Below are 19,421 nucleotides of genomic sequence, written 5' to 3' on the forward strand. Positions count from 1 at the left end.
GATTGTGGGCTTGGGCCACGGAGCTGCAAATCTCCAGGTAATTATCCGACGGCGCACAACACGTCGCCAGAGAAACCCACTTCTAAACCACATTGTGATGTGACAGAGAAAAAAAAGTCCACCTCGTCGCTGCATCGCTCTGTCCTGTCCCCGCCACCGCCGGAGAAATGCCACCCCGGAGGCGGGATCGCCGGAGTCATCGCGACCCCTCGCCGTCTCCCTCCCGCCCAAGCGGGCCACGAGCTTCACCCTCGAGCCCCCGCCTCCGCCTCGCCTTCATCGTCCCTCCCCTGCTTCTCCTCGTCCTCACAGTGCTTCACTTCACCGGCCTCCTTTCCCGATCCCCTCCTTACCCCCAAACGCCGGGGAAGACCCCACTCTCCGTCTATGATCGCGGCCTAGTCAAGCGCCAAGTCTCCGCCGGCGAGATCCTTGCCGTAAGGGCCTCCTCGAGGTCGGTCCAGTCGTTCCAGCTGAGAGTTCATCGCCACTGACGCCATGTCTTTTCTTTCTTCTGTCGGGCCGCTCGGTACCGTCTGCAGGAGCACGCTAGGGTTTCGGAGAACCGGTCGCGCCGCCACTTCCCCAACCCCGTCCTGGCCTACGTGACCCCCTGGTGCGTCGCTTCTGCTAAATCAACTGCTATACCTGTTAGGATGATCTCCACCGTGTGGGCCCAACGGCCCACCGGGCCCTTAGATCCGCGCCCTGATCGGGGGCGCTCAGCCCATTATGGGTGACGGGTCCCTGTCACCTGCATTATATAAAGAGGTGGGGGACGGCGGCTCGCATTATGAGGTTCGTCGCGATGCCGTACACCCCACCTACATCCCCTACCGATCTAGGGTTAGTGCGGTGCTGATGGGAAGCGCCGCCACCACTTCTCCCACGATCTGCCATCACCACTGCCGCCATTCACCATGGCCAACCCATCGGGCTCATCAATCCAAGGAAAAGGTAAAGACTAGTGTGAATCCTTAACCCTAACCGATCCAGAGGACTCAACAATGGTATCAGACATGTTTCGGTTGAGGATTTCGGTGCAAATCAAAAGAATCATCCCCTCCCTTAGAACCCTAAAGTGACAGGGCAAAGACATCACCGGAGAGGGCCCAGTGCTCGCCGGCAAAGAGCGCCGCCACATATGGCCGCGCCTGTTCCTCTCGATCCGGGCGCGCATCGGCAAGCCGAGGCGCCGGACGAAGAACCACCCCGAGAGGGGCAAAGGGCACCGCGGCCAAACATTTCGACGGCGGCGCGCTCACCGTAAGGGAACGCGCGACCGGCGAAAGGAATGGCAACGGCGCCACCGTCGACCGCTCTGCCGTCGTCGAGCACAACGGGGCAGAGAAGGCCGTCGAGCTTCTCACTCTCTCTCTGCTAAGTATTGGCGGAAGGTAGAGATAGAAAAGAAGAGGGAAAGAAAGGCTCGCAGCGCGGTGGCCGTGGCCGACGACTGGGAGCGGCGCGGTGGCCCGGCGACCTGGACAGAGGCCGTGGTCGCGAGCGAGACGGAGAAAGGGAAGGGGAAAAGAAGAGAAAGGGTGCTCGGGCGGCGCCGTCGCCGGCGGCCGGCGAGGCCCGAAACCCTCGACGAGGGAGAGACGAAGGCGAGCGGCGCGCGAGGGGAGGAACTGGTTCGGTCGGGGGGGATCGACCCCTGTTTTCTTTCAGCGAAATGCGCGTGTAGCCGTCGGATCAACTTGAATGGCCGAGATTGAAACCCTAGCTTATGCCGGGCTTTTTGGGCCGAAAGAGCTGAGAGGCTGGCAGTGGCCAGCCGCAGCAGCCGCGCGCGCTGGCCCGAGGCTGGGCTGCGCTGCAGTTTTGTTTTCTGTCCAAGTTTTGGGCAAATTTCAAATAGTTTTTTCTATGCGATTTTTTCCAACAAAATTTTGTTTAGAAAAATAGAAGAGTAAACAGAAAAAGTTTCTGAAAATGAAATAGAAAATTTTCAGAAAACGATATGTTCATGAATTTATAAAGAAAATAATAAAGTTTATGAATTTTTATTTAGTCAAAGAAAAGTTTCTTTTAACAGTAAAAAGTTCATGAATTTTTTATTCATGTTTTTTCCGCTGCGTAAATAATTAACAGTACTCTTTTACAAAGAAAGAAAAAGTATTATCCTCCAATTAAATTGGAACCAACGGAAAAATTTAATTGGATGAGCAGTCTTTTGAGAGAAGTTTTTTTCACTTGTGGGTGAAATCAGATTAAGATAGCTTCTGCTATGACAGTAGAAAGATATTTGATTAAAGTTTAATTATGGTATTGTTATTTTCTGACCAACGTTGATGATGACAATATTATAATTCAATGAGTCTTATAGTTAAAAGTTCAAATCTCTGATAATTTTTGTATCAAAGTGACCAATTTTCAGAGCATTTGATAAAGATTGAGAAATGTATATTAAAAGTTTTCCGCTGCAATAAAGTTGATAATGATGATTATTTTCTTAGCAAAGTCGCTTAATAGAAATTTTATTATCACATTATTTACGAGTTATATGCATTATTTCCATTTCCGCCCAACGGTGATATGGAATTAATGTAGAAGGATGATGTTTTATTCTAATTCTGCCCAACGGTGATTTAGAACATAAAAGGAAGTTTTTCAAAGTTTAATGTGCATCTTTTTTTAACCAGACCAACATGGGTTTTTTTTTGTGCTCATTATTGTTGATTATTGGCTAAGTTTTCTCAGACTAAAAGTTTTCCATGCTTTCATTCACGAAAGCGAATGGCTGGGTACTTGTGACCCGAAAGATGACCAAGAAAGGTCATAACGTGAGGGAGTATGTGCTCTCTAAAGGATGGCTTCAAAAGAAAAGAGAAAGATCATTGAGAGTCTTGGTTGACGAATGTCTTTCATGTACTCTCTATGAAGAAGATTTTTCAATCAACATGATTTGAAATGAAACAAGCAACATGTGTGTTTAATTTGACCAACGTCGGATCAAGCACGTGTGTCAAAGAGCATTTGGATTTATTTCTGAATTTGATGACTGAATATGCAGTCAAAAGAGCCAATTCTGGCATTTATGTCCCTTACAGGGAATTACCCGCATAGCGGGAAAAGATGATTATGATAAGAAACCGCATGGCGGGAAAGGTCTGGGAAAACACCTGCGTAACTGGGTAAAGTTGACATAGTATTATGTCAAAAATCCTATACGTCAGGAGAAATTTTGGCTAAGACTTATCCTGTGTGACAGGAGAAAGATATGATGACTCATGTGCGTTTAATGTGTCCCACTCTGGGAGAAAAGTATGGAGTAGCTATTATGCTTTCCTAGTATCGACCGTACACCTTATGTGCAACGGTCATTAAGCACTCAATAAATCCACAGAGAGTGAAAGTTACAGACGAACCTAAAGATAAGAATGATATGCAAGTGTGACTTGCAAAAGTACTAATGATAAAGAACTATTTTGAGTTTCTGAAATGGAATGAGGAATAAGGAAAAAGTACTCCCATACCGTTAACAGATAACTTCATTACATATGAAGTAATCAGATACATGAAGTAGATACTCAAAGTTTCCTCAATTCACAAGAGTTGTGAATGGTTTTTCGAAATTGTGGCAGAAAAGTTCTTGCCACATTTCGAGGGGGAGAAAGAAATATGAGATATCCATTAATGAAGAATGTGATCATCTGGGGGAGTACGATGATCATAATAATACCCCTAAAGAAAAGAAATAGATGTATTCCTGGATCTTTTACAGTTCCGAAAGCAGACTAAGGAATACTAAGACAGTGTTTAAAGTGCCATAAAGAAGAAAATTTTAACAGAGTAAACCCAAATAATAAAGTTTAAAGATACGCCATTCTTAGTGAAGATGGAGTAATCTGGGGGAGCATGGTATGAAGATACCTAAGACTCAAATAGATTGTATCTGGGGGAGCATGTTGTATGACCTATACAACATCCGTTGTTAGCTCTATAAAGGAGGAATGATTAAACAGGAGGTCCCTGTAAAACCTATTGCCTCTTGGAAGTGAAAGACTACAATTAATTTGCCTCTTGGCAATGACAGAGCAACAACAGCCCCATATGAAAGAAGTGCCAGTACCTGAGACACAGATGGTCTCAAGGAATGAGAAAATCAGATACTTCTGATTACTATAAAGTCTATGTTAGTGAAATTCAAATGGAGGTTGATCCCACCTCATTTAAAGCGCTCAATCGAGTTTTGAGAAGTGTCTGCTTATCTAAATGATAAGAGACTATGTGAGATGAAATGCAATTGGTGAATTCTGACGATGTTCGGGACTCATGAGTAATTTCCAATGGAGCCAAAACAGTAGGCTGTAAAGAATCTACAAGGACAATGTGACTCCAAAGGAAATATGTAAAGGTGTAAAACACAACTAAAATCGAAAGGTTTTTTGCGCATTTTACACTGAATAGATTACAATGAGTGTTGGTAGCACATCATGATCTGAGTTACATCAGATGAAAGTAAAGAACACAGGGGATACTGCCTGAAGTAGTCTTTTATGGACTAAAGCAATCAAATGTTGTTTTGGGTTAAAGAAAATGAGAGGACAATTGTGTTTGTATAAAGTTATAGAATGGGAATTTCATTTCCTATATCTTGTACATGCGGATAACATTCTGCTTGTTAGTAGTGACGTTAATTCGACTACAGGAGGAAAAGAAGTTCTTGTCCTCAAAGTTTAAAAGAATGTCTCTCGTTATAAGGATCGAGATTCACCGAGAAAAGAATAAAAGGGGTATTAGGTGTGTCTCATGGGCATGCTAAGGAAAGTTTCTAAAGTATGCATGCGAGAAAACCTACGCCTGTTCTTATAGTAAAGGGTAATGATTTTGGGAACTTTAGTGTTCCAAAAGTCAATACGAAATAGACCAAATGAATATGGTACCATATGCTTCAGCTGTTGGAAGCTTAATGAATGCAAAAGTATAACATTACCGTGACACAGTTCACGTAACTGGGTTGCTTTGGTAATGTCCAGTCCAGATATAGATCACTGGAATGGAGTCAAGGATATCGGCCTCATGCTGAAAGAAATAAGTGCTCTCAAAAGATTGTGAGTACAAAGACAGGACTCGTGAAATATACAGCGAAATCCACAATTGTCGCTGACTTTCACACTTGGAGTTTTTGTGTGGAAAAACTCTAAAGAATGAATCAATTATCATTAATATGATGTAAAGATAATGTACAACATGATATGAGGCTGAGGGACAGGCAAAAAGGTTAAAGAAACAAGTACCCGGAATTGATAATGGTTGACAACAGCGATAACCATTTTAAGTTTTTCGCTCCTATGACAACGAGTCAAGTGTTGATGCCAAACACACTGACACAGAGTTATGCGTTGTAAAGGAGAAAGTCCGGAATCATGTAGAAATGCTTGAAGCATAAAAGCAACAGACAAGTGTTTGCAGATCTGCTTATTAAAGGCTTGCCGCCCAGTGTGTTCGGAGAACACACAGTCGACATGGGTTTTATGGTATAGTCTAAGATTTCCGGACAATAAAAGGGCCCAAGGTTAAAGAATCTATTTCAAAACAGAGGAGTGTGTTGTAGGTGTTGATTCTATCGGGAATGAACCGTGATGATGAGACATGCTCTACATGCAAATCTGTGATGGAACAAGTACTTTGAAAAGAGTTATTTCAAAGTATAAAGGTCAAAAGTAAAAGTTGAGATCAAGGGGGAGAATGTTAGGATGATCTCCACCGTGTGGGTCCAACGGCCCACCGGGCCCTTAGATCCGCGCCCTGATCGGGGGCGCTCAGCCCATTATGGGTGACGGGCCCCTGTCACCTGCACTATATAAAGAGGTGGGGGACGGCGGCTCGCATTATGAGGTTCGTCGCGATGCCGTACACCCCACCTACATCCCCTACCGATCTAGGGTTAGTGCGGTGCTGATGGGAAGCGCCGCCACCACTTCTCCCACGATCTGCCATCACCACCGCCGCCATTCACCATGGCCAACCCATCGGGCTCATCAATCCAAGGAAAAGGTAAAGACTACTGTGAATCCTTAACCCTAACCGATCCAGAGGACTCAACAATACCAAGTTACATAGAGTTTATAGCATTTGGATCAATTTAGACGATTTTGTCCACATTGTGTAACAAAATATACTAAATCTTTGAGAGCAATATATAAACTACTGTGTGATTGGTCGGCAGAAAAAACAATGAAGATAACCATTGCACATCGGGTCTGCAATTATTTCAGTTCTTAAATCTCATAGGAACATCATTGTGGCTGTACTTCTCTGTGATTTCACTCCTACCGCCAAGCAAATTGAGTAAGACAAGTCGGCTAGAACGCATGTTTTTTGAAGAAGAGGAGTGTAGCTGATCTCCCCCCTCTGATTCCCATTACCAGAGACCAACCAAGTTCCTTACAGCCAAACGAAAACCGAAGAAAGGAAGAAAAGCTCTAGAAAGGTAAGATGCCAAATGTTGCTTCAAGCCATAGTACAGAACCACATGAGGCTCAATGTGGAGACTATGTTCAGGGCAAAAGCAAAAAGAAGTGTAGCTGATCTTCCCTTGTTGGAGTGCACAGCGACAAGGATCTTAAGCAGCAGGAGCTTTTTTTCAGAACGGAGGCATATGCCTGGCCTTAAACCGAGGCCCTTACAGTTAACAACAAGCAACCAACATCGATACAACCAACGATAGCTGGGGCGGAAGCAGCACAGTCACGCCCAAAAGAAACATAAGAGAAAATACACAAGGAACAAATGCCGACAACGGCGGATAAACAAAAATGAAGAAGCCTCGCGCCCGCTGCTGCGCCCACCGAAGATCTCCCACCAAGCTCCTAGACTCAAAAGCGCCGGTACCAATCAACACCTCCAAGAAGGGACGCGACGATGACGACGCTGCTGCCAAGGGTTTCCCCCGGTATGGGACGAGGAGAAAGGAAGGGTAGCCCCCGACTCCCTCCAGGAAGGTTCGGCGGCACCCTCAGGCGCCACCGCGTCGGTGTCGGCCAGGCCTACAGGGATTTCTCCCGATCCCAACCTTCACCTCGGGCGCTCCGGAGCTCGCCACCATACCGTCCACCACCCTGCGCCAACACGGTCTTGAAGCTTCCCACGCCGTCTCACCACGGCACCGCGAAGTGGGGCCTGCACAACGAAGAAGAGGAGTTGGGACTAGGGGCAGCAGCACTGTCGGCACGCGGGAGGGCCCAACCTCCACCGTCAACGACGGTAACCGACCAGACGCAATAGCAGGAGCATACCAGGCCCAGCCGGGCCCTCAGATGCCCGTAAAGCTCCCGCCGTCGCGCTGCAGAAGGCACGCCGTTGGCGTGGCCGCCCCCTGTCCAAGCCGCTCCTCCGCATCACCACACAGTAGGCATCGCCCTAGCGGGGAGAAGCACGGATGACTCCTCTAGCCAGTAGTGTGCCGTCTTGAGGCAGCACGTAGCACTTGACTTCTTGCGAGGAGGTTGCTGATGAGCCGATAATGCTGCCATCGGTCCTCTTGTCTCCCAACGGTCTCCAACTCTCCATAGCTGTAAATGGACAATGAGTCAGCTGGATGCTTAAAGGTTAGACCTTCCATTAGTGCCTTATTACGAGTATTAGGAAGGGACCAAGCAATTGCTGCAGAGCCCGCTGGGCTCCTAGAACACCCCGTGGCATCCCGCATAACACTCCAAATGAATTTGGCCACAATACACCGAAAGAGATTGTGGTCACAATTCTCGTCTTATCTGCACGACACGCACGTCCCATCCCCTGGCCTGTGTCTTTTGAGAACCTGGTTGCTGCTCGGAATTCTGTTCCTAGCCACTTGTTGTCAAAACATGCTTCATTTCGTATTTCCGAATGGTCCAGAATACTGCAGCAATACCGACAATAATCAGCATTTTTTTCCTGCTTACTGGCTAGTTGGTGTCTTAAAAAAGCAATTACAATGGGAAGACCATGGCCCAACTTGGTCCTCATGAAGATCCACCCTTGGTTGATAGAGTGAAATTTATTGAGTACAAATTCACAATGGTATAACCTTTTTTTGGGAGAAAACGCAAAAGCTTGCTTCTTGATGAATTGATAGAAAGAGAGAATTGTTCGTTAAAACTTACAAGTACAGTGACGGGGCAACACCTCAAAGAACAAAAACGCAAAACGGCTAAGAAGACACTGCTGGGAGAAGTGTGGCCAGGCCCGCCGCCCTCGCCTTCGCCCACGATCGAGACTCAAACTTGATCGTGTCGAGCAAAGTGGTGATGCTAGGCTGCGTTGCATAATCACTGAGGAGGTGCCCTTGCGCAGGTCCGCTGCCAGCAGTAAACGAAGTCCTCGCGTCAGTGGGGGTTTGATCTGATACGGATAGGACCTTGTGGCACAAGGTCCGTGAGAAGGGAAAAACTGTGAGTATGTGAGTCATGGACTCCACAGCCTGGTCACAGAATAGACAACGCGGGTGGTGCTGCAAGCCCCGGCTCACAAGCCTTCCGGCCGTCCAACAGTGGTCTTGGCAAGCAAGCCAAACGAAGAACTTCACCCGCAGGGGTGCCCAGGAGTGCCAGTTCAACCTCCAAGAACCTTACACAGCGCCCCCCCTTGGAAGAGAGTGTTATACCCTGACATAATGGTATAACCATGGCTTTAGATATTCTGCATGGAGTTCAAACTGGTCCATGTGAGCAGTAGGAATTTCGATCCAATAGAGTTAGCATGTGTGGATTTATACTTTCTGCTATCATATCTGTTTACTATTAACTTGCCCAAGGCCCACACAATGCTAGGAGTTGCAGTACAAAAAACAGTCCGTTTTTTTTTGGAACCAAAGCGAATGTTCTTTGTTTAAAGAAACAGCAAACTTGCTTCAGATCAGAAGAAACCTAATTAGCATATAGTTAATTCTTAGTGTGAAAAGGGAGGTAATTGAGGGTTAATATCAGATCTTAAAACGCAATAGAGCCGAGGCTAGGTTTCTTATCTAATGTGTGGAATGTAAGATGTTCAAACTTATCCTTTTATCAGGACTATAGACCTAGATCTACATACATAAAAGAAACAACTAGGATGTATAATTGGCAATTAGCAATACTTTTTTATTGTTGTAAATCTTAATCTGTCGGTCCCAGCAAAGTACATTACCCTCATCAAGGACATGTACGATAATGTTGTGACAAGTGTTCGAACAAGTGATGTCGACACTGATGACTTCCCGATTAAGATAGGACTGCATCAGGGGTCAGCTTTGAGCCCTTATCTTTTTGCCTTGGTGATGGATGAGGTCACAAGGGATATACAAGGAGATATCCCATGGTGTATGCTCTTTGCGGATGATGTGGTGCTTGTTGACGATAGTCGGACGGGGGTCAATAGGAAGTTAGAGTTATGGAGAGAAACCTTGGAATCGAAAGGTTTTAGGTTTAGTAGAACTAAAAATCGAGTACATGAGGTGCGGTTTCAGTACTACTAGGCGCGAGGAGGAGGAGGTTAGCCTTGACGGGCAGGTGGTGCCTCAGAAGGATACCTTTCGATATTTGGGGTCAATGCTGCAGAAGGATGGGGGTATTGATGAAGATGTGAACCATCGCATCAAAGCCGGATGGATGAAGTGGCGCCAAGCTTCTGGCATTCTCTGTGACAAGAGAGTGCCACAAAAGCTAAAAGGCAAGTTCTACAGGACGGCGGTTTGACCCGCAATGTTGTATGGCGCTGAGTGTTGGCCGACGAAAAGGCGACATGTTCAACAGTTAGGCGTGGCGGAGATGCGCTTGTTGAGATGGATGTGTGGCCACACGAGGAAGGATCGAGTCTGGAATGATGATATACGAGATAGAGTTGGGGTAGCAGCAATTGAAGAGAAGCTTGTCCAACATCGTCTGAGATGGTTTCTGCATATTCAGCGCAGGCCTCCAGAAGCTCCAGTGCATAGCGGACGGCTAAAGCATGCGGATAATGTCAAGAGAGGTTGGGGTAGACTGAATTTGACATGGGAGGAGTCCGTAACGAGAGATCTGAAGGATTGGAGTATCACCAAAGAACTAGCTATGGACAGGGGTGCGTGGAAACTTGCTATCCATGTGCCAGAACCATGAGTTGGTCGCGAGATCTTATGGGTTTCACCTCTAGCCTACCCCAACTTGTTTGGGACTAAAGGCTTTGTTGTTGTTGTTGTTGTTGTTTGTAAATCTTAATCTGTCAAAAAAAATCCACATACACTTGTTGTGCAATGAACTTCCCTGCAGGAATTCTAAAGGCTATGATATGGCAAAGTTGTTCAGCATGAAGCTTACTCATGTATCACCAGTGTGGTATGACTTGAAGAGGTATGTGGTTTCCGTCCCTGGATGCATTTTCCAAGTATCTTGTTTCATCAAGTTGTTTGTCTAACATGTTCTCTGTCCAGTGATAGGAATAAGCTATCTTTGGAAGGACAGCACAATTATGATGCTGGATGGGTCTCCGAACTTCAAAATAGCGGTTCTTTGGTAAATTATCTGTCTGTCTTGCTAAATAGGGAGTTCCATACGTATTATGTTGGCCAAGCATCTGTTCTCTCCAAGATGTTCATAAGTGCATATAAGTATAAAGATAAACTAACAGAATTTTATGTTGTCTACCTAGTATAATTTGTTTTTGGTTCGTATGCTTGTTCTTTAGGTAGTGCCAAGAGTTGTCTTAGAGGCATTCCCTGGTGTTGTACTTCTGAAAAAGAAGTCAAGGGACAAAACCATTGAACTAATAGTGAGCGAATGCAGGTAAAAGAAAACCTTTATTTATTGCATTTCCAGATGCAGGTATACTTATGATTGTCAGTTTGACGTCTGACTGTCAGTTAATAGGGATAAGGGGTATGATGGTGTTGTGCTGGAATCCTGGTCAAGATGGGCTGCTTATGGTGTGCTAGATGATCCAGAGCTGCGCCAACTGGTAATTCATTACCAGCATACCTTAATAATCTCTACTATGGTTCTAACAAAGAATTTTGCATCACCATCTAGGTTAGTATGCAATCCATGCATTCAGGGAGTCTTGTCATGTATGTGGTTTGCATTCTTTTATTATTGTTGAATTACTTTACGAAGTAAACTAGTTGAACAAAGTAATCTTGAGCCACTTCTACGATTATATTACATAGGTCCTTGTTGATTTAACACTTGTATAAACTGAAGATAGAAAAACGCCTGGTTTTTCTTTCTAGAAATTGTTTTTGAGCATTGTACAATTGAATCTCTTGTTTTTATCTCACAACCCGTCACTGTTTTCCGTGCCATAGTTCCAATGTTTGATGCTAGAATGGCATGCATTTAGTGAATGAGGGAGTACTAACTTTGTTGTGTGCCTTTTATTAGTTGCCTCGCCAGCTTAACGTGGTTGTCGTAGGTCCTGCTCGAGATCTCAGATCGAGCTAGCTCACTATACATGTGCCCTTTCGAGCATCGTGAGACTCTCATCTAATTCTTTCCCCATAGAGCAACGTACGTTACATCTGTTCTGCAAATTCGTGCAGCAGGAAGCGTATTTCATATTTTTCTGTTTTATTTGGAAAAATTACATTAACATGGATCCCCCCCCCCCCCCCAAAAAAAGAAAACTGAACGCCAATGGTGCCACATTGTTAAACTCGCTTGAACTTATTTCCACCTGATATCTCTATCGCACTTCCGGTGCACCCTATCGGTCACAATGGTGGTGGTGGTGTGCAGTAGTGCTGCTGCGGCGGCGGCGACCCAAGTATGCCCTCCTCTGCCAATTATGACGCATGCGGCGACTGCTTGGACTTGAACTCCTGTGCCGCCATGACTTGCTCTTGCCGCAGTTCGCCGGTGGACTTCAGGGCGAGATTCATGTTACCTTGTACCACATCCAGACGATCTACTTGCTCAGCGAACTTCAAATCCAACCCATCCAAGCGCGCGATCCCATCAATTTTGTCCATCTTCTCGCTGACTGCAGTCAGCGCCTCCAGCTGCTTGAGGACCCCGGATTCGAAGGATTCCATGGCTCCCAGCATGAGCCGACTCTGCATGCTCTCCTTCGTTGGAGCGATTGTGCCTCCCTCAAATCAACCGACCTGAATCCGGATTTACGCCAGATCAAGCTGCAAGCGATCAGCCATCTTCCTCAGGATTATATGCCTATGATTGAGGGATTGCGCCACTGCGGAGGCGCTCGGGAACGAATTGACATCTGATACCAACTGTAATAAAGCGCAATCACGTAAGGATCACGAATCACCGATACAGAGAGAGAATTGCAGACTGGGAGAAGATAGCTTGGGGAAGGGGAAGAACAGTGAGACACGGAAAAATTCAGACTGATTTCATTTCGATAGCTGAACTAGCCGTTCACGCCACTGCGAGTTATATACCTCGCTTACACTCCACGACACCCAAACTCAACCAAGCCTCAGCCCATACAACGACACAGCCCAACACGGTTTGAACACTCGCTCTTGCTTTCCATTAGCTTCCTCTTGCCCAGAATGGCCTTTGTCTGCATCAACGTTGTGGTGCTGACACAGGGGAATAGAATGCAGCTGGTATAGATCAGAGCAAGCCTTCGATTACTCTACAACCAACAGTACAATTGCAGCAAAAGAACAAAAATGCTACAAGGGGGATACTGTGGTGACCTGGTGAGAGTAGCTGCTTAATATGATCATTCCTAAATTATCTCTACAGCAACTACCTCTGTCCTTATTTATATGTTTTGGGTATCTGCGGTCTCCAAAGTTTTTTTTTAATACTCAAAAAAGTTGTGCGTCGTTGCATTGATAGTAAAGAAATTTGACAAAGTTTCCATCCTGGTTAGGATTATTAAATCGAGAGGTGCATGGCTAATTAGCACCTGTAGGCAGGACAACCAAAGGCCACGCACACCTGCCAGCCCATCCATGCGCCTGCTCCTCCATAATGCTAACAAGCAGCTGCACATTTGGCTGGTTGCTGCTGAAGACGAAGTGATTCCGCTGCTTCCAGATTGACCAAGCAATGAAGGCGTTATGAAAACTACTCCCTTTCGTAAAACTGTTGGTGCTGTGGCGATCATATAGGACCATCAACCCATAAAGATCATGTTTGTCATGGGGATGCTGCCTGATGAGCTTATCCAAGTGAGGATTTTGTCAGACTTGGTAGCTAACCCAAGGAAGAACTTAACCTACATCGGCACCCTGGTTTTCCAGATTGCTGAGGCATAGCATAGCCAAACCGAACATTACTTTTTTTATTTATATTTTAGTTGAAAATAAGGAAGAATGATGATATGAATATGCTTTTCCTGAGCAATCTCCTAGTACCGTTATCGTTTTACTCTAGAAAAAATACCATTACCATATCATAAACCTCGATCATTTGGTATATACTAGCTGTCAAAGTTTGACTGCACGAATTCTAAAGCAACATCAGTTTGAGATCAGAGGGAGTAGCATTCTTGGGGGCGTTTTTTTAATTCATTTAATATTTTTGTTGCATGCCACAGGCACTTCAGTTTGTTAAGCAGCTGGGCGAGGCTTTGCATTCTATCAGTTCAAAATCAAGTACCAGGAACCATTTGGAACTAATTTATGTTATCCCAGCTCCACGGATGGAAGGGCCCAACAATCAAGACTTTGGACCAGAAGATCTCCTGCAGTTGGCTGATTCAGTAGGTGGTTTTTCTCTTATGACATATGACTTCTCTGGACCACAAAACCCTGGCCCCAGTGCACCTCTGAAGTGGATACAATATTCTTTGACAACACTTCTTCCAGCCAAGGGTTCTGCTTCTCAAGTTCATTCTCACATGATATTCCTTGGGATTAATTTCTATGGGAATGATTTTCTACTTTCTAAAGGTACTTATACTCATTTTCACACCCTTGCCATTGAAATGACAAAGCGTCTTTTTACATGGCCATGTGAAACAGAGAGGTCACCCATGTTGTGTTGGTACCCTGTTTGCTTGAAATGTCACTGATTGACCCATATTATGACATTACACTCAAAATCCAGTAGGAACATTGTTTACCATTGGTAGCAGATGAAAAAAAAAATTAGTTGCACGGTGTATTATGTTTCTTGCTTATAGCTTATGTTTGGCATGAATTTGGGATTATTGTGTCTTATTAATCTACATACACAGGTGGTGGTGGTGGTTCTATTACTGGAAGAGATTTCATTCATTTACTTGAGAAGTACAAGCCATCTTTGCAATGGGATGACAAAAGTTCAGAGCATTTTTTTATATATTCGGATAAAGGTGTGAGGCATGCTGTATTTTATCCGACGCTGTTGTCTCTTTCTGTACGTTTGGATGAAGCGCAAGATTGGGGGGCAGGGCTTTCAATCTGGGAAATTGGACAAGGTTTGGACTACTTTTTTGATGTTCTCTAGGAATATCTGTTTATGAATGTTATTTTCTGAACAATGCCAGTTAAACTTAAACAACTTCTGATGTGAAGTATTAAAAAGATAATCGCATGTCTCTTTGTTGTATGCATTGTGAGCGCTATTCTTTTAGCATTTGAATTATTATCTGATAGCGGATAACTTCTTACATGGAAACTTTGTGATATGTCAAGCTTCCTTACGAGTGCAGTTACAGATATACAGTAACAACAGTCAACTATGTTCTAGTTTTGCACAGAGATATACATCTTCCTACCATATGATGGACATCTCCTATTGTTTCTTGCATGTTGTAACTTCTCTGTGATGCATTGATATGTGATTTACATTTGGAATTAGTTCCCCAACCAAATATATGGTTATGTGATCATGCAGTGTCTACTTTTTTGGTCAATCTGCGACTTTATAGTCACTGTGGCCATTTAACATGTGATGTAATTAGTACGAAATGTTAGAATAATCCTGGAACAAAGCGAATTCATATTTTTGTTTATTGAGCACATGTTCCTCCTTTTTCTTGAGGTTTTCTTATGTACATCCATGCTTGGTACAGAACAAGTTGCTTTTTAGCATGGCTGAGAAGATAGGACGAGTAAGATCAACACAGGTTTTTGATGGACATGAAAATGCATCCTATATGTCAATCTAGTTTACTGCATGCATCCTGTTTTCATTTTCATTGGTCCTGGTGCCTTTTTGCCCAGAACATCTCTACTTCTTCTGCTGTTCTTCCGGGGATTCTTCCAGCTATAAGTTCCCACCTGCACAAGCCCATCGCACGAGAAGCACAATTAGGGAATCACAGATAATGTTACTTGCTTGGAACTGATAGATCTATGGATTTCATGAGCCTGTCAAATGATTTTCTTCATTCACTCAAAACACATTTCACATGTACTCCCTCCGTCCGGAAATACTTGTCATCAAACTGGATAAAAGGGGATGTATCTAGATGTATTTTAGTTATAGATACATCTCTTTTTATCCATTTTGATGACAAGTATTTTCGGACGGAGGGAGTATGTGTAGGTATATATCAGTATAAGGGTAGTAGGAAACCTGTTCCCGACAAGCCTGTGCATTCTGAAAACAAGATCTTCCTCTGCTTCTGTGAAATCAACAAAATGCTTTGCGGTGCTATTAACTTCTGCCAATATTACGTAAATATTAGAAACTTCAAAATGTGGTCATAAATTAAGAAACAAACTCTAGTAATCAACCATATATGAATATTTAACAAATGACATTTGTGTGTTCACCACTGGAATTCAAAATGTTCCTTGGAGGAGTTTACTCATATGCTGGAAGAGACCAAAGCTGTACTCTGGCGTCCACTGGCTTCAAGGTTAACTCTCTTGTCTAGTAAAGAATATCCTGTTTATTACCTATACAGTTACTTTATAATTTATGTAGTTACATGTGCATTGCTTCCTTGCTGAACTACTGTGAAACTGGTACAGCCTTCCTTTGGTTTTGCTTTTTTCTGTCGAGTATGTATGTTAAAGTTCACTAGAAATCATATTAAGAAAACATACACTGTTTCTTCATCCTTCTTTAGTTCTCATTTTTATCAAAACGACAGTAATTAAAAGGTACCGCCTCCGGTTCCTATATCCATCTGATAAGGCACAAAAGTTCAGTAATGTTCGATGGAATCAAGCTAACTTGCTCACATTAGATAGGGCTAAGATGGTCCAACTCCATCAAAGAGAACTTCAATTTTGTGCCTCCTATGTGTACTGATCTAGTGAAACAGAGGGAGATTATATTTTGGAGAAGAGAGAGTGAAGAAGATCGAAAGGAACAAGCAAGCGAAACAGGATGGTGGCGGACCTTTTCTTTCACGGCCACCCATGATCTTGGAGTTCTTGCCCAAGCTTTCTCTGCTCATATGCTACCTGAAATGGTGAGGTTAGCTGGTGAGTGTAGCGGCGGCGGCCGGTGGAGGGGGGTTACACTATGAGACGCTGCACCTTATTTCTCCCAGGTTCTGCCGACGACAACACATGAGAAAACCTCTGGTTTTAAAGACACGGAGTTGGTACAGTCACTATTGACTAGGTCAGTGGCTGTCGAGCTTTTGGCCTTCCCAGAGAAGGCCCTACGATATTTGCTAAAAAGAAGGCCCTAGCATCAAACACATTAACCTACAGGAGAATGGCGGCCAACCAGCATGCGCCAAGTGGCCATTAGGGGCGCATGCTGGTTGGCCGTGGCAAAAAACTTTTTGATTTCTTTTTTAAAAATGAAATTGAGAAAAAAATGTTTTTTTCTGGAAGTTGAAATTGAGATCTTTTTTTTTTCTTTTGAGAAAAGTTTTTTTTAGATTATTTTAAAAAGATGGAAGTGAGACTTTTGTTTCTTTTTCATTTTAAGAGTGTTTTTTAGGCTTTTTTTTAGATGGATGTGATGTTCACGTGTTGTGAGAAAGTTTTCTTTTTAATTTTGAGATGAAGTTGAGGTTTTTTTAAGAGAGAGAAATACACGCACAGCTTCCTCTCAAGAGGCCCGCAATAGCGGGTCCCAACCACTAGTGATTTTACAAGAGTGCATGGTTGATTGAAGCTGAGAAATCAATTTATTGAATTGAGCTTCTTCGCTTTCTTCATTTAAAAGCTGAAACTCAACATCAATAGATATACTGCATCCTTTATGACCACTGTGCATGCGCCCACCTTATTGTAAGTCGTTCTTCCACCCAATCAAGCAATCTCCTGATTGATGATCTCATTTCCATCAATCACTATTTTGTTGATACGCGACAATGTCATGTCTTTTACTCCCTTTGTCCCAAAACAAGTGTCTTAACCTTAGTACAACTTTGTACTTCCTCCGTTTTTATTTAGTCTGCATATTAGCTTTAGTCAAAGTCAAGCTTTGTAAACTTTGACAAAGTTTATAAACTAAAATATTGACATATACAATAACAGATCAATAACATTAATTTATTATTAAATGTACTTTCACATCGTATAGATTTGTTATGGTAAATATATGTATTGTTTTCTATAAACTTGGCCAAACTTTATGAAGTTTGACTTCAGTCAACTCTAATATGCAGAGTAAATAAAAACGGAGGGAGTACTAAAGTTTTTTTTTTGAAAGGAATTGAGAGGGGTACTAAAGTTAGTGAAAAGTTGAGACACTTATTTTGAGACTGAGGGAGTAATAGACTGGCAGTTGTCTCATCATCATACTGTTAGCATTGTTGATTTCACCCTGCCAGTCTATTAAAAAGTGTTGTGGTGGCATGGTAGGAGTAAATGTTGATATATTGCTTAGCTCCTTGGGTTATCATGTTCCACAGTTCATTTTTCTAGAGGACTTGTCCATTGTTTCTTAATTGCAACCAATGTGAAAGAGGTCTATTCTAGAAGCACCACTATTGAATACTCCCTTCATTTCACAATGTAGTGCGCCCGCACTTTCTGAGATCTAAGTTTCATCATAAATTTAACCAACAAGATCAACTGCGCTGGGAGCAAGAATTGTATCACTGAATTCATATCAAAAATATGAATTCAGTGGTATAATGTTTTCTCCCGCCACAGTCGGTCTCGGTAGTTAAATTTACGGGCAAACTTGAATCTCGGGAAGCGGGGACGCACTACATTGTGGAATTGAGAGAGTATAGTATGATGGTTGACTGAAAGTACTTTATTTATGGAGGCCTCATCATCACACTTGTGCACGGGGCTTTCAGCTGGCAACTCACCTTGTCACGGCACTTGTATTTACTCCTGAGTTTGTCCACATGGATGAATAAATTGTTTCACAAGGAGCGGTTTTGTTAAGTAGTCTTTCTTACCTGGCTATAAAAGACAAATTGTTTCACAAGGAGCGGTTTTGTTAAGTAGTCTTTCTTACCTGGCTATAAAAGACGTCTTATATTAATTTACAGAAGGAGTATTACTTGTCCTTGCCATATCCTGGTAAACTTGAAACAAAAATTCGGCGATGCAGAAAATTAACATTTTTTCTTTTGCTGTGCTAATCCAACTTGAAGCACAGGTTCACGAGCAACAGATGTGTTGACCTTTCTTGCTATGGCTGGGGCTGGGGCTGGGGACCGAATTATTGTACGGGTGATGTGTGACATAGTATCGATCGATTTTGAATTGGAACCCGTCGTAATCGAAGCAGTTTGTGGTGGCCAGCGAGCACACTCGACTATCCATTCATCCCAATCCCAATCCCACTCCCACGCACGGCACGGCTAGAACGGGAGAGTCCGGTGGTTGGTGGATGGTCCGTCCGTCTTGTACGCTGCTCAACTGTAGCTGTCCGGGGCGGCCCGGCCCGCGTGGCAACCACGTGATTCGGTCGGGACTTCACGTGATCCGGCGGGGACCTGAGGCTGAAGGTCCACGTTTCTGTAGCCAGATGTTTCTCGAGATAAAGCTGGTCTGTCACTGTTACTTTTCTGTAGTATTGTACGGCCACCGCAAGAGAAATCCGATTTCAGAGGCCTCCCTTGGTTTGGACAGGAGTTTCATATGAATTCTATAGAATGGGATTTCTATAAGAAAATTTTCTTTAGGGTCTTTTGGTTCGTAGGAATGAATTTTCATTCTTCATATTTTTAAAAATAAGGCCTCCTTTTGATTTATTCATGGGATATGAATTTTTTCACTGAGTCCAGGCTAATGTTTTTTTTCTTTAAAATGTGAAAGATTGGTTCCTATCCTACATAGGAATGAGAATCTATTCTTACATCTTTAGGAATTTTTTATACATGTCATCTCATTTCGGCCTCGTTTAATTCATAGGATAGGAATGGTTAGGAAGTGCGATGACATGTATCTCAATTAATACAGAAAATATATGTTATTTGATGCATAGGATAAGAATGCATCCATTAAGTCTAGGCTAATGTATTTTTTTTCCTTTGAAATGCGAGGGTTGATTTCTATCCTACACAGAAATAGAAATCCATTCCTACAAATCAAAGACTCCAAAGAAGATTTTCCTGTGCATATCATATGAAATTCCTACACACTAAAGGAGGCCTTTTACAAATTTCATATTCTTGTGATATTCCTATCATATGAACTAAAG

General features: G+C 43.5%; 2 protein-coding genes and 1 long non-coding RNA gene across 4 annotated transcripts; 2 read left to right on the top strand and 1 right to left on the bottom strand.

Annotated features, from left to right (window-relative positions):
• Positions 1 to 56: 56 nt before the first annotated feature.
• Positions 57 to 14,450, top strand: LOC123078587 (chitinase domain-containing protein 1). Its single transcript, XM_044501142.1, has 8 exons — positions 57 to 437; positions 543 to 616; positions 10,218 to 10,298; positions 10,379 to 10,460; positions 10,633 to 10,730; positions 10,815 to 10,902; positions 13,456 to 13,810; positions 14,098 to 14,450. Exons 1-8 carry the CDS (start codon positions 168 to 170, stop codon positions 14,346 to 14,348), a joined length of 1,299 nt encoding a protein of 432 aa, XP_044357077.1. The 5' UTR covers positions 57 to 167; the 3' UTR covers positions 14,349 to 14,450.
• On the top strand, positions 626 to 6,422 carry LOC123078590 (uncharacterized). The gene is made up of 2 exons (XR_006437527.1): positions 626 to 957; positions 6,007 to 6,422. It is a non-coding gene; the product is annotated as an uncharacterized lncRNA (long non-coding RNA).
• A 382-nt stretch (positions 14,451 to 14,832) lies between the features above and the next one.
• On the bottom strand, positions 14,833 to 16,522 carry LOC123078589 (MYB-like transcription factor TCL2). 2 transcript variants are annotated; one of them, XM_044501145.1, is made up of 4 exons: positions 16,337 to 16,522; positions 16,197 to 16,261; positions 15,423 to 15,510; positions 14,833 to 15,124 (listed from the first exon to the last, which is right to left on the bottom strand). In XM_044501145.1, the coding sequence occupies exons 2-4, from the start codon at positions 16,252 to 16,254 to the stop codon at positions 15,040 to 15,042; spliced, it is 231 nt and encodes a 76-aa protein (XP_044357080.1). In that variant the 5' UTR covers positions 16,255 to 16,261; positions 16,337 to 16,522; the 3' UTR covers positions 14,833 to 15,039. The 2 variants fall into 2 exon arrangements, with proteins under 2 accessions (XP_044357080.1, XP_044357079.1); XM_044501144.1 differs by having other exon boundaries at positions 16,197 to 16,478.
• Positions 16,523 to 19,421: the final 2,899 nt, after the last annotated feature.

Source organism: Triticum aestivum, chromosome 3D (genome assembly GCF_018294505.1).
Source record: "Triticum aestivum cultivar Chinese Spring chromosome 3D, IWGSC CS RefSeq v2.1, whole genome shotgun sequence".
Taxonomy (NCBI): domain Eukaryota; kingdom Viridiplantae; phylum Streptophyta; class Magnoliopsida; order Poales; family Poaceae; genus Triticum; species Triticum aestivum.